Source organism: Eucyclogobius newberryi, unplaced genomic scaffold (genome assembly GCF_026437365.1).
Source record: "Eucyclogobius newberryi isolate DKJ021-1_F unplaced genomic scaffold, fEucNew1.0.hap1 SCAF_19, whole genome shotgun sequence".
Taxonomy (NCBI): domain Eukaryota; kingdom Metazoa; phylum Chordata; class Actinopteri; order Gobiiformes; family Gobiidae; genus Eucyclogobius; species Eucyclogobius newberryi.
In genome coordinates this window covers 13,341,183-13,356,205 of record NW_027315823.1, presented here as the reverse complement: position 1 = coordinate 13,356,205, position 15,023 = coordinate 13,341,183, and the positions used below count along the sequence as shown (strand labels likewise).

Genomic DNA, 15,023 nt, shown 5'->3' with positions numbered 1-15,023 from the left:
CTTGCCTAAGGACACGACAACTATTTTCACTCAAGCCACAGTGGCTGCACTAACAAGCACAAACCAGGCCCTGTCCTGCTCAGCTTCTGAGATCTGATGAGCACATTGACATTGACAGGCAGGTGTGTTCTATTTATATCAGAATAGACTGCTGAGGTATAAATTAATTTAGAGGATATAAAACATAGAAGCAGTAATAGTACATTGAAAAACATCAACTACATTTTGCAATATTTTATTACATAATGTTCCCTTATCTTGGATAAGTTTCTGGGGGGTTAAAGGCTTTACTGATTCTTGGTAATACTTAAAAGTGACTTACTTCAAAGACTAAAAACTCCAGTATATTTGTACACATTAATAAGTAAAATACACAGACATATATAGTCTACACTGTCTACACCAGGCATGTCCAAACTAGGGCCCGGGGGCCAAATGTGGCCCTCAGACCAATTGTTGTTGGCCCTCCTGCTTCCTGCTATGTCGGCCCAAACAACAAAAAGTAGTACTTTTTACTGTGAAATTGGGAAAATTCAGGCATATTGATGTTATACCAACCTAATATTAATGTTCTAGGTCTAATTTAAGGTGTGGAGGCTCATCGCAATTACGTCAAATGCAAAATTTCGAATGATTCACTTCGTCATTCAACAAATTCGACGTTGTCAAGTTGTTTGTGGCCCTCTGCCCTGTTTAAGGTGAAAAAAGTTTGGACACCCCTGATCTACACTGAACTTTTCCTTGTATATTAATTAAAAAAGTGCCCACCACGTGCGTACGGTAAAGTCATTGAGCAGTTGCTTCTCGAGGGAGAAGGTGCGTTTACTCTCACCTCGTCCATCTGCGATAACACTCATGTTACACACCACCTCCGTCCACCTCTGCACGGCATATTCTGTTGAAAGTAGTTTAAAGGATCAAATGGGAAGTTACGGATCTATTTCACCTCTGCTTTCACTCAAATGAGAAAAAAAATCACTTCCTGCAGCTCTACCATTTAGCCTTAGCAGTGTTGTTGCAGTGAGGCCTTCATCGCTCATTAAACTGCTTGTGCTTGTGTTTTACGGCCTCTCAAAATGACAGAACACATCATTAATAGCGGATCAGAGAGATTTGATGTCAGTGATTATACAGGGTTAGCTTCTGGGTAAGTAGCATGTGTTAGCGGGAGAATTTATACTGGTAAAAGCACCTAAAACTAGAGGATAAAATGTCACGTGAAAAGTGTCTGTGAAATGTCTGTGCTGCTTTTGACAACCGCACTATTAGTTTTCTATAGAACCACAGGCCGTTTTGGACTGGAATTACTTCACTGGAGCCAGAGACACACACAATCTTTGAGTTTTCCCTGGTCAATGTAGCAAACACCAGTTCAAATTCAAATGACAAAAAGTGTAATATTATCCAGTAATATGTTTTTAATCGGTATTATTTTTCCAGACCAGATTTCCCCATCAAAAGTATCGATAATGGTCTCATTAAGGGCCATATTCTTTAGTATAACTATGAATACACTTTAATCAACCCTAACCCTGTTTAAATATAATAATATAATCTGAGACCTCTTCAGAATGGTAATATTTTAACCGGAGCTTTGGATTCCATTGGGATATTGAATCCAGTACATGCTCTTTCAGTGTCTGTGGCCACTGGGGTGGATTGGTGGCCAGTTTTCCATCAGCAGCAGGGCAGCTGTGGCTACAGAAGTAGTTAACCACAACTGAGTGTGTGGAGTGAAGGAACGATGGCTTATGTAGTGCTTTGAGAAGTGTGAAAACAGCTGTAACTGGTAATATTTGATCTGTATTCACCAAGTTGGGCCTAAGGCTTGGTAATAATCAAATTTTTATGGCATTAAGAATTCAGTAATTTCTAATAATCAGTTATATGGTTAAAACTTTTAAATTGACAGGTCTAGAGCCAGTCCTCAAAGATTTCCACAGTCAGGGTTCTGTCAGAGTTAATAATGGTGTTAAAGTATAAGAGCGTCACTTACGACGTTATTTTGAGTTTATTTTCAGTAACGAATAATCTAACTCATTACTCTTTCCTCGGCCATAACGATGTTATAGTTACTGTCAATGTAACGCAGCTTGTTCTTTTACAGTAAGAGGCAGCGGTGATTGATCAAACTTTGCTTCTCGTCATAGTCACAGAAACTGCTGTTTTATTCATTGTTTGTTTGGGGAAATAAACACGAGCATGACGAGGAATTGGAGACTGTGATTGGCTAAAAAAGAGATTAGAGTCTAGATACAGCCGTCTGCTTTCTCATAAGTGCAGTTATTTTCATAACTCTGTGGCTGTTCACCTCTGGTTTTACAAGTGTACAAGCGCTGTCATGTAGGTATGTGTTTGTTCTGTTCTGATATCAGCGTGTGTTTGGGAAATGCACTGCTGCGTTAAGACCACAGTTTGTCCTGCGTTGTGACTGTACGGATTGTGTCTGGAGGAGAAAGGTTTATACATGGTTGTGGTACATGATTATCAGGCTAAATGAGGCCGGGCAGAGCAAATGTTTTACTTGAATAAGCAGCGGTGGGTGTATTTTGGGATATTTTTCCGTAATTTCACTGTCACTTTACCTGGTGACTAGTTACTGTTCATCACACAGTTACTTTTTGGGTAACTTTCCCAACACTGGCAATCTGAAATTTGATTTTTTTGTGGAAATGGTTAAAAAATGTGTCTTAAAATGAATATTGAAAGGCATTTTTGCAGTGATTTTTTTTGTAGTTATGATAAGCTGATGTACACTCTTTGGTCATTTTGCGTTATATTCTGATACTTAAAAAAGGGGAAAAAAGACATTTATATTTGTTTTTTATTAAGACAACATAAAATCAATTGAAAATCACGACCATCTTACAATAAACTTTCCTTTGAATGGAATTAGAGCACAACCTGCAATTTGACCAAACCCAATCAACTCATTTTGTCCCGATTCTCCTGCTGTGCTCGGGTTTTGTGGGCCCATTGTTCAGACCCTAACTCTGCATGAAGAGGTGGAAGTTAGCCCGTGTGAACTCCTGGTGTATGGTCTCCAGCAGGTCGTCCCCCTTCTGTTCCCCCTGCGGCCCCTCCTGTCTGCGGCCCTGCTCGGGACCCCGGAGAGCAGGGACCAGCTGGAGCTCAGGTGTGTAGGTGAAGCTGTAAGGGGTGCGGTAGATGATCCCGTCCAGTCGGATGACGGACAGCGGGACAGTGATGGTCCTCCGCAGACAGCGCCAGCCCTCGGTGAAGACCGAGACGTCCGGGACCACGCACACCAAGGACTTGGGGGATCTGGAAAGAAAACAGTAAGCTTCATTTTTAATTGTGTTTAAGATATTTTAGAGTGTGTGTTATGCAGAGGTAACTCTTTTTATAGGTAAGACTTGGATGATTGTGTAATGTTCAAGAACCACTGACTTCAAGAGGCTGCACCCGATGTTTGTCCATGTAGTTGAGCAAAATTTGTCTTACAGATTTATTTTCAAAGCACCTTTTAGAAGTCAGAATTAGATTTCTGTGTGCTGTCTGTTATAACACATTTTATCATTCAGAAACCAGGAAGTGCACTGTCAGCTTGCTAGTTGTTGTCAGCTTTACAGTGAAGGCAAAACGCTCTGGCCTTTGAAAGTTGTGTAACGCACTCATAAACTCATTACAGTAACAAATGAGAATGTACCAATGTGTTAGGAAAGAAAAGAAAAGAAAAGACGTTTTACCGCTGCAAACTTTAAAATGTTCTCTTTTTACAGCGCCTTTGACATTGTGATATTAAACCCTTTGAAATCCAGACCTTGATTCTTGATACAGATTTCCGTACCATGAAGATCATTTAAAAAAAGGCTCTTTTTGGTCTTAAACCTTTTCAACACAAAATGATAGTACTTTCTTTATCAAACGTTATTGTCTTTGTTCTAATACAGCTCAATATAATTTTAAAACTGGCCAGGAATGGTCACATTTTTTTCTGTAGTTGTGATTGTTTAAAAAATATATATATATTTATCGATACATGTTCAAAGGGGTATCTAGTTTCGACTACTTTAGTTTTAGTTTTTATGTATTACAACAACCCAAGTCAAAAGCAATAACGTTATTATAATAGTATTTACACGCCTTTAAAAGCAGTAAGGTCAAAGATAATGGTAAAAAAAACAAATATACCCTGTAAAACATGTTTCCTTAAATGAAGCTCTCTATAGATCAGTCTTTTAAACTCTCCATGGAGTTTAAAAGTTTAAAGCTTTACCGTGGAACATTCCAAACAAAACAATGCCATCTCCCTGAAGACAAGCAAGCTGCAAAACCACCACCAGAAAAGTTACAAAAGTGCACCTGTAATTTCACACTTTTTTTAAACAGAATCCAAAGTAAAGACCACATTAACCTTGACTAATGCTTATTCTTATTATTGCAAATCCCATAAACCCCATATGTATAGAAATGCTTACAGTGAAATAAGCGCTATTATAAAACCCTCTTTGCTGACGCTCTCTTTCTGATGTTTTTCATTCAGACCTTCCTCAACCTCGCTGTGGTGCGGGAGACTCACGTTTCTAATTGGCTCCAGTCCTTTTGCACAGACTGCTCATTGTGGATGCTGTACAAACAGGGGAACCGGCTACCTCTGCTGCTGATGGGGTATATCCGCAGATGGGACGTCCTGCCCGAGCCAAGCCTCAGCACTTCGGCTTAGGTGTGGGCTCTGAGGTGGGCTCTGACGTCAAAAGGGGGGCTTCGGTTTGGGACGGTCGCGTGATTAGGGTCAGACCGTTTCAGACCGGTTTAGACCATGAAGATTGGGTTGAACTAAAAGGTCTTTATTCGGACTGGAGGCGGGCTGGCGCGGACTCACAGAGAGGATATGGGCACGTACAGAGGAAGGAGCGGTATAAGCTGGATGTCACGCAGAGTTTGAATCAAGATCAGAAGAGGGCTGTGGAAGTAAAATGCTTTCGAGGGAATTATTTTGTCCAATGTTTGGTGGTAGGACTGGGAGACATGATGTTCAAAGGCCCCGCGTTATACAAACTCAACATTTTAGACATGTTCTAACAGTGTTTGGGTGTCATAAGTGTACTCAGTGTTATATTCAGGCATGTTTGAGTTATCTGGTATTTTTCTGTAACTGGGACTGTTTTAACTGATTGTTTCTTTGCCATAGGTTACACTTGTAGAAGAAGTCTCAAACACGATGGGTTCTCATTAGGTTAAATAAAAGCCTCTATACTAACTATAATTACTATAAGTAACTTTATTCAAAAGTCCAAGTCAAACACATAAAGTTCAGGAAGGTTGTGTAGTCGGGGAAATGAAAATATACCCGTATTTTCCGGACTATAATTCGCACCAGCCAAAAAAATGCATAATAGAGAAGAGAGAACATATATAAATCGCACTGGAGTATGAAATGCGGTTGCAAGTGTGAAAATAACAAATATTATCACATATAAGTCGCTTCGGAGTATAAGTATAAGTACATAGTATAAATATAAGTATAAGTCGCACCCCGGCCAAAACTATGATAAAAGGTGCGACTTATAGTCATTTCCTGTTACAGGAAGTCAATTTAGCAAAACATTTGCATATTTTAGCAAAATTTAGAATAAAAAACAACTAAAAAAACAATTACATTGATTTGCTCATATTATAGTTTATTACTGAACACTAAAAGCATAATGATATTCATGTATCCTCTACAAAGTGAATTGTTATCTAATTCTTTGGACAATATGCTATTTTGTTGATAAATCTTTAAAGTAAATCTGTTTATTGCAGCTCTAGGCTCAGTCATAGTCAAATGTGGACTCGCAGAAACAGCAGTCTAAGACATTATTATAATATTAAATGCACCGGTACTGGATTTGTGCTCAAATGGAAATCATGACCTACAGGCTCAAAGAAATTGTGATATAAACCTTTTGGCATATACCCACCCCATGTGCGTGGTTCTATCCCAGTCGTAAAGCAGTCAAGACACTTCATGCACATCGCCTGGAGAGGCAGTGATTGGTTGGTGGTTGGAGAGATCGATTGGTGCAGAATGGCCGCCATGTCTCTGTTAATAAGTCCCATCACAGCTGCGGCTTCAAAAGTGCTTTCCTCTCGTCAGTGTTGAAGCTCGTACAAGCGTAACTCTACATACAGCTGTATCTGAGCTCTGGGACTCATGCAGGGCACATTTAGTCACTGCTAAACCACTTTAGTCAGGTTGATCTGTCTGGCATGTATAAATGTGCCTCTGTTTTACGAGAGCTGCTCTGTTTCACTCAAACTACGCTTTAAGTTGGTGGAAATGTCTTGCCCAAAGGCATAACAACAAGCTTGAATAGGTCCAAGCTGGAAAAACTGACTTTTGGGTTGTTGGGCGAACGTGCTATCCAACGTCAATTACCTCAAGCGGACCGCTGTGTCCCAAAAAATGTAACAGACCAATAAAACGAAATGACATATATTTAAAGTGGTTATGAATTTACTGTCAACACATTTTTGTTCCTCCCATCATTTTAAATTTCCAGGTCAAGAGCAAAACATAACCACACTCACAAGCAGAGACACGGGAACGAGCAGATGAAGAGCACTAAAGAAGGAAGAACATTTGCAAGGGTCAAATGTGCGAAGGTGCAGTTTTAGCACAGAAAAGATCAAGATGAGAACGCTAATTTGGAGCTCTGTAGATGTAGACTAAATATGCATGGTATGTTTTTGATGAGTATGATTAATCAACAACCTTGGCGTCACTGTAGACTGTGATTTTAAACTTGATAAGTAGGACAATGCCGTTGTGAAATTTTTAGATTTTTTGTAAAAACCTTTTTTATCTTTTAAACATTTTAAACAGGTCATCATGCTTTTGTCTCTAGTCGTCTGGACAACTGCAATGCACGTTATCACTTGCAGTTAGTCCTGAATTCCACCGCACAGCTCTTTGCTCTATCTAATTTATTCCTTTTATTGTTTTTTAATAGTTCCGTTTCATTCATGAGCCCTGTTTGAAATGTATTTTTGCTTACTTTTAGAGCTAAATGTTTGCATTATATGTCTATTACAGGCAGCACTTTGGAAACGATCTTATTTATAAAACGTGAATTACAAATTAAGTTGGATTGAATACACAAATAAGTACATACTGCATACTGTAGGTCCATGAAAGTACCTTACACTCACTTGAACATAGTCTCTGCCTCATGATTCCCAAACCACACTTTGACATGTGGACCGAAGTTCTCTCCATGGATTTCGAGCATTGCAACATGTCCCCCACCGTTTACCTGCCAACACACAACATGTTTACTCTACCTCCCGTGCATGTTAGCGTAGCACGTTAGCATACCTGTACCTGTACTCCAGAGCCTGTGAGACCCACCTCCAGTGCAGAGATGACAGGGAACGGGCTGACAGGACTCTGGGCCTGAGCCAGACCCTGGTTAAAGCTGAACTCCACAGACTCTACCCCTATGATGGTCCAACAGGAGCCGTCGTTCAGCACCACTCGGCTGGGGTCCCGCATTGGGCTCTGTGCCTGGGGCAAGGGCCGTAAATAGAAAGAGTTGGAATTGAACGTGACAGTTGTAAGTATACAGCAAACACATTATGCAATATCATTTGGAGAAGCCAGGTAAGGTTGTTACATAATGTCTGTGTGCTGGCAAGGAACAGTGTACACGTTGATTGAATAGAGTAGTACTTCTCCTGTTACCAGTACTACAACGCTGTATGTTTGACTGAGTGTCATTTTTGCCGTGAAAGTATAGCAAAAATATGACTAAACACATTCAGCACGGCAAAATGGGCTGAGCAATATAAAAAAAAACAACACAAAAACAACTTTCTACGATTTCTAATTTTGATTATTTACTTTTTGTTAAAAAATTAATATACAGGCCTTTCTATCTCAATTTTATTAACATGAACAATACAGATTTTTCACCAATGCCATTTAACACAGATAAAAGTCTTAATTAGCCACAAGCTTTTGAATGATGATTTTATTTGAAACATTTGGCTTTTGATTTGATTAAATTTTGATTAATTCTTACCTACATTAATAGACACAACAAACTCTAATTGTATTCTATAAAGTCATCCATCGGGTTTTACTATTGCTGAAATCCAACCAAAACTCTCACAGCTGTTAAGGACCTGATTAGCTACTGACAGGCTCGATCTCTCACTTGACCAAGGTTTGAGGATACTGTTGTACACAGAAGGTAGATGATGCCATAACCCACCATTTCTATTCAAAGAAAACCTTACACCGACTCGTCATCAAGTAATAAATGACTGTAACTCACATGGTACAGAATGATGTTGTCGTTGGACAGGCACAGATAAGAGTGTGGGCTGTCTCTGAACTGGAAAGCACATTTGTGAAGCTGAGACACCGGCTCGTCCACGTCCAGGATGGCGTGCTGTTTGGTCACTTTACGGATCACCTAAAAACAAGCAGAATTCAATCAAATATGACAATAATCCAGGCTTGATAGCAACACTAGCCAACTGGATAAATGTGGGTTGATTCAAATTTTGGTTCATTACATCAAATATTTAAATGTTTTTTATTTTTTAAATGAAAGAACATATAAAAACAAACACGGAGAAAAAAACATCCAACAAAAAAATATGGCCTAGAGAACCAAAAAAAAAAGTTTTCAATTTCAGTGCAAATATATTATTTATTTTTTTCAATTTTACGTATGTCCATTATCATGTTAGGAGGGTGCTCCAGAGTTGCTGCTGGTTGTGTCCATGGCAGGAGTCCTGAGGCCAAAATACATAGTTCTGAAATCCATTGGAATTGTGCTGTCATAAATTGTCTGTAAAGCTTTGTTGATCTCAGTCCAATCCTTAAATACTTACATACTAACAACAGGACTATCTCAAAACTCATGATAGTGGTTTGCCTCCTGCTGCCACATCCTCTCCAACAGTCGGCATTTCCCTGTGAGTAATTAAATCTGCACACCTTGTATAGATTTGGACATTTACACTTCCTGGATTACCACTTAATGATGTCAGAAGGTGGAACTCAGACTTTTTGAGCTCTGGAGAAGGAAACAGCCAAAATATAAAAAAATACTTATACATACACAAAGAAAACTAAATACATTTCCAGCTAAGTTTTAACACCTTTAAATGTTTGATCCCCCTAATTTATTCCATGTTCCGTGCTCATCATCATATTAAAAAAAATTAAGCCCCAGAGAACATAAGCTATTAAAATAATACTGTAACCCACTTTCTATGACAAATTAGGGTCAGTTTTTACTCCAAACACACATAAAAATAATACCTGGGAAAAAAACAATACAGGACTTTTTGGTTAAATACATTTTGAGAAAAGAATGATCAAAACCCAACAAATGCTCAATCTTCAGTCTGTCAGTCCAAATTTCCAGACAGCAAATTTACTCCTTCACATATTTACCAAAAACAATCTAGGGATTTTAAATCTGATTTCCTCTGGGCAGAGCTCGTTCCCACTTATAATTAGAGTAAATCAAACATCAGAGACAAAAAATACAATCTCAGCTTCACAGAGAGTTCAGCCAATTGTTTGTACTCCAAAGGAACATCTTCAGATTGAATTTGAGCTCATTTTAGTCAGGAGTTTTATGGAAAATTGGCTGAGATGATCATGAGGAGACAGCATGACACAAAACAGTTCCAATAAAACGTCACATATTTCGACGATTAAACTGGAATGATCTGGACATGTAAAAGGACGACATGAAACAGGAGGAAGACCAAAGAGTAAAAGAGGACATGGACAGAAGATGATGCCAACAACAGTGTTTATAAAGGAATTTGATGCCGTTTTGTTAACTTTGAAGTAGGTCTTTAAAGCTTCAGTCTTGACTACATTAAACAGCAGAACAAGCAACAACGGACACAAACTCAGCAAGAGCAAGACCACCAACAAGTATCCTCAACTGACCAAGCCACAGGTCAAATAAGTACAATGAACCCTACTAAATCATTCATACAGAACCAACATCAGCAAAATGTGGTGCAACCCATCTTAACTTAAAGAAAATTTATTATGCATTCTTGTGACTTTAATTGGCCTAAAATGGTTTATATATTTGGACTTAAAAAAACAATGAAAAGAGTGTTGTGCAAAACAATTTGATTGCAGAAATGCTCAGAACATTTCCAGTGATGGATTTAAGGGCTGGAATTGGACCTGTGATGCAATAATCTGTGTGATTACTGAAACAAGCATAGAATAAGCAAAATACAACTCCAGGTGTTTATTGATTTATTTTTCTATTGTTTTATTATTAGGAGCCCCATTAGCATTAAGAACACATGTACAATTTAATCAAACGTTAAATGCAGTTACATACCATCAAATGACAATGGCAATAGAAATAGTGATCGATCTATAATGTCCGTAATGAAACTTTGAACCCATTACATGTACCTATATCCACTTAACATAATACTCATTCAAACAGGCTTTTTACCATCACTACCAAGATATTATATTATTGTTGACATAAATTTTACTACCAATTTGTGAAAACATGGAAACGTTAGCGCTGTTTCCATTGGGTTAGGGTTAGATATCAGGGTTAGGGTTAAAATTCAAAACAAAATAGGCTATTTTTGAATGGTGAAAAGTGTTCAATAAACAGTAAAGCAATGCACAAAACAATGAGCAGGAAGTTGAAACCCATTGGTAATGTATATGAGCAATGAAATCTTTGACCTTGTCCATTCCAAACGGTAGTCCCACGGATACTTCACATGCAAGCCCATGATGCTGAATGTGTAACTTTTATGTAGAACCTCCCCAGAGTGGACCACAATAAAACAGCAGAGCCAGCAGCCAGTCAGCACGACCAATCGCCCCAACATTTAAAGCTCCAATCCAAAATCCTCAACTGTGCAAACATATAGACCTTCAAACACAGAAGAGGGCCCACCGTTGCGCTTATTATGGTAGCCGTTTAGGAGGTGCCCGGAAGGACCTGTACTCAGCAAATTATATGGGATTCCGTGAAGTGGTTTGTCCCGGCGGAGTTCAAATTGGTCTTGCGTTGAAAGCCAACCAGCACTTTTTGGATCGCCATGGTTACGTAACACCGGTAACATCTGCTGGACAGGGCCGTGCAGGTGATGAGAGACCGGGTTTGAGGCTGAAAATTGGACATCTTTCAACACAATAAATATAGAAATTGCATGGTAGCACCTTGTATGGGGATTATAGTGTTTATCTAAATGTAAAGTGCCGGAACGGTGGAAATCTACCTTGAAGGAAAAGCCTCAGATGTATAATATTTATCTTTGTGAAATACCAAGGATCATATCTGAATATATCCGAAAATCAAATCAAGTGCCCCCAGGCCGCACCCTGGTCTCAAAGCACAATTCATCAAAATATGCCCATCGCTTTTTGTACCGTCTCGACAGAAACACAGCAGAGGAAATAAAGGATGTATTGTCCAGTGCCTTTTAAGTTAAAGGGTTTGCATTGTGTGAATACAGCTGCACTAATAGCTCAGTCTTTGTGGTGGTCTGAGGGTTATTCATCTTATACATGAATCAATGTCATTTTCGTTCATCCAGGAATGGTCTATGGGATAAAATGTTTCAAAGTTAGTCATTGGGACACTATTTTTGAAACATGTTTTGACTGCAATCCAGAAATAATTTGCAATCTAAAGGTGAGAAATGGAACAGAAATGGTGGGATGAGATACAATCCACCTTCTGTGTACAACAACCTCCTCAAACCATGGTCAAGTGAGGAATTATGCCTGTCAAGTGCTAATGATGTCTATCAAGTGTTAAGCAGATAAGCAGCCGTGAGCAAGAGGCTGATACTAGGCCAGCAGGTTTAGAGCTGTGACGGACAGCAGTTCCTTTTTTCCCTTTTTATTTTTTATAATTTTATGCGGGGGGTTGTAGGCCATTATTGCACAGGACAGTGAAGCGTAAAATGGGGATGAGAGAGGGAGGAACATTCAGCAAATAGTTGGAGCCAGATTCAAACCCACAACACGTGTGCCATTCATTCAACCAACAGCCGGCACAGGCAGAGCAGTTTCAGGTTATAACTCTTATGGCAGGACTAGTCTTACTAATTCTTGCTATTCAGTCCATTACCTTCAGATTGAAAATTACTTTTGTATAGCAGCGGAAATGTCTCAGTGTTCAGATACCTGTGAAACCTGTTATATAGATATAAACCTGTATATATATATATATATATATATATATATATATATATATATATATATTATATATATATATATATATATATATATATATATATATATATCTATATATATATATATATATATATATTTATAACCTAAAGGTGCACTATGTGAATGTTCTGATGGGGGATTTGTCTCAATGAAGATGTTATTGTTTTGCCTGAAATGTTCCCCAGTATGACTTATACTTTATCATCTCCATGGACACACCACCATGCCACGTTACAGATCGGTCCGTCACTCACAGTAAGAATGCAAGAGTTGTAAGTACTAAAGACACCCGTAAGTCAAGTGCCATACTTACTAACGCCTTCTACTTCAGCACTACTCTTTTATACTTTACAAACACATATCACCAGCATTGTGACAAGGACCATAGTGGCCTTTGTCGCCTAAGGGACTGACAGTATTTCCATCAACAATCCTAGCTCACTTGTACTGTCTCACCTCTCCACACATCCATCACCAGTCGGATCACGTACACACAGTAGTATCTGTTTGTGTATTTCTCTTACCATCGGAGGCAGAGCTATCCCAGTCTCGGTGCACACCAGCTGGACCACACAACCATAACAGACGAAGCTCTCACTCAGGGTAAAGTCCGCTCGTTGCTCCTCCACTGGAACAAAGAGACATAGAGAACATGTTTGTGAATATATTAAAGACGCACTTTTTTAATTGTAGCTCGGTTTTGTAAGGGCTGTACACAATTTTTGCTCATGTAGTTGAGCAATATGTTTTTTGTCCCAGTACAGATATGTTGTGAAAGTACTGTAGCTTTGTGGGTCAAAATGAGACGGCTGTGTGCTGTTCGCAGCTAATTATACAGTGCCAGGAAGTGCACTGTTACCATGCTACTTGTTGTTAACTAGCTCTGGCTTCTAAACGCATCACGGTGAATGTGTTACAAAACGTTTACAATGAGCTCTCTCTGTTTTTTAAGCCCCTTTAACGACCCTGTACCTCGTTTTGAACCGTGAGCGAGGAACACACTTACGTTTGACCCGTTAGTCCATTCTATCGCTCTGATGTCGCACTATGATAGAGAAACTACTTGCTGGGATTGTCTCCGGTTCCACATATTTCTTATCCAACAATGTGCTTGAGCTGACTAATGGTGCTGGCTGTTGCTTTATGGTTTTCATCCGATAAAATGCCTATTAAAATGCATAAGCAACATCATACGCACTTCTTTTTGTATTTACAATTTAAAGAAGAATACTGCAGCTACTTATGCAGTTAGGTACCACTGCAATAAATCAACTGGTAATTACTCTTCACTTTACTATTACTTGTTACAGACACAACTATAGTAATAAGCACAACTATATTTTTATTTTGATATAATTGCCTGCTAGGTAATCCTAAAGCAACACAACTTTTAATCTTACATCTACTGCTTTTGAAAATTGTACTACAAAATTGTCCTTATTCACTACTACAGTTAATAGCTTCTATATATAGCACATCTAGTACCATTGATACACCTACTACAAACACAGTTCTTTACTAAATACTAGTGTGGTCCAATGTGTACACGCCACAAATGCCAGAATATCTTTGTACCGTAACCTATCTTTGAATTTCCATAAAAGCACTTATCATTAATTAACGATATGTCACCAGAATCCCCCTCTACTGCTGTTCAAAGTACTTCTCGGGCCAAAAAATACACTTAAGCGCACACCATTTTATTACATTTTGTAGATTCCCTGTGGCTCAGATAAACCCACCACATTAAAGGGCCAAAGACACAGAATATGTCTCTCTCCCGAACAGATGAGTTGGATAAGAGGGGTTATGATTTGGCGGTGGGAGGTCTGACCGAGCCTGGGCCGCAGTGTTAAATAAATAAGTGCAGATTTAAACAGTGTTTCCAGATGAGACAGACGTGAATGGGCCGTACACACTGACCGTATTCATGCGCAGGGAGCGAGGGAAAGTGACTGGGAAGACCAGTAAAAGTAAATAAGATTCAGGTGAAGTGTTAATTTTAGTAAAATGGTTAAGTTTAGCTCATAAAATGTAAATAGTTAACCAGACAGTTTGTTTTATGGTGTAAATCTGTGTGCCAATGGTATGTGCAAGCAGAGGGGGCAGGCTCTAATCCAGGCTGTCAAAGGGGTTTATTTAGGATTTAAAAGAAGTAACCGAACTTGACCACAAAAATGAATAGCATTATCTCTCCCTATCTCTCTCTCTCACACACTATCTGAAAAAGGGAGAAGGAAAAAGTAAAAAAACAAAATTCTATTGGACTGAGAATCTAGAACCATCATCTGGATTAGCCCTGCACTAGCTTCTCAGTGCAGTACCTTCAGATTGAAAATGTCTTCTGAAGACATTTAAATTAGAAAAAGGTTATTATATTTTTGCTTTGGGTTTGTAAGGATATATATTGATTTTGCAAAGAAAAATATACATACATATAGAGATAGACGTAATGAGAACCTCAATATTATTATGGCATTTAGTCACTTGAACTACACCAAAGTTGGTGAACTACACCAAATTTTGCTTTAACTGTCTCGAGAACACTCCACAATCAAATCTTCCCCAAGAACACAATAGAATCAGTAAAGCATAAGACTTCACCCATAGTGATGGTGAATGCCGTCCAGTGTCGGGCGCTGGCCACAAAAGCCCCTCCCTCCACAGACAGGTATCGCGTGGAGACGGTTTGGGAGCGCAGCCGGTTAAACAGGGCCACTCTGGAGCACGAGGAGATACACACTGGACATGGTACAGAAGTATACACACAAATACAAGGTTAATACTTTATCAGGCAACACTGAGATCAAATGAA

At 38.9% G+C, this 15,023-nt stretch overlaps 1 protein-coding gene across 3 annotated transcripts in view; it reads right to left on the bottom strand.

The window, feature by feature from the left end:
* Positions 1-2,922: 2,922 nt before the first annotated feature.
* The window catches only part of rbpjl (recombination signal binding protein for immunoglobulin kappa J region-like), a 34,473-nt gene continuing 22,372 nt past the window's right edge, over positions 2,923-15,023 (bottom strand). For 2 of the 3 annotated variants that reach the window (XM_072451770.1, XM_072451771.1), the window contains exons 8-13: positions 14,813-14,950; positions 12,733-12,836; positions 8,286-8,426; positions 7,358-7,513; positions 7,159-7,262; positions 2,923-3,285 (exon numbers count right to left, since the gene is read on the bottom strand). In XM_072451770.1, the coding sequence (XP_072307871.1) occupies positions 2,988-3,285; positions 7,159-7,262; positions 7,358-7,513; positions 8,286-8,426; positions 12,733-12,836; positions 14,813-14,950 (941 nt within the window). In that variant the 3' untranslated portion in view covers positions 2,923-2,987. Of the gene's footprint in view, positions 3,286-7,158; positions 7,263-7,324; positions 7,514-8,285; positions 8,427-12,732; positions 12,837-14,812; positions 14,951-15,023 lie in introns of all 3 variants that reach the window. The other variant, XM_072451769.1, reaches the window with a different exon arrangement.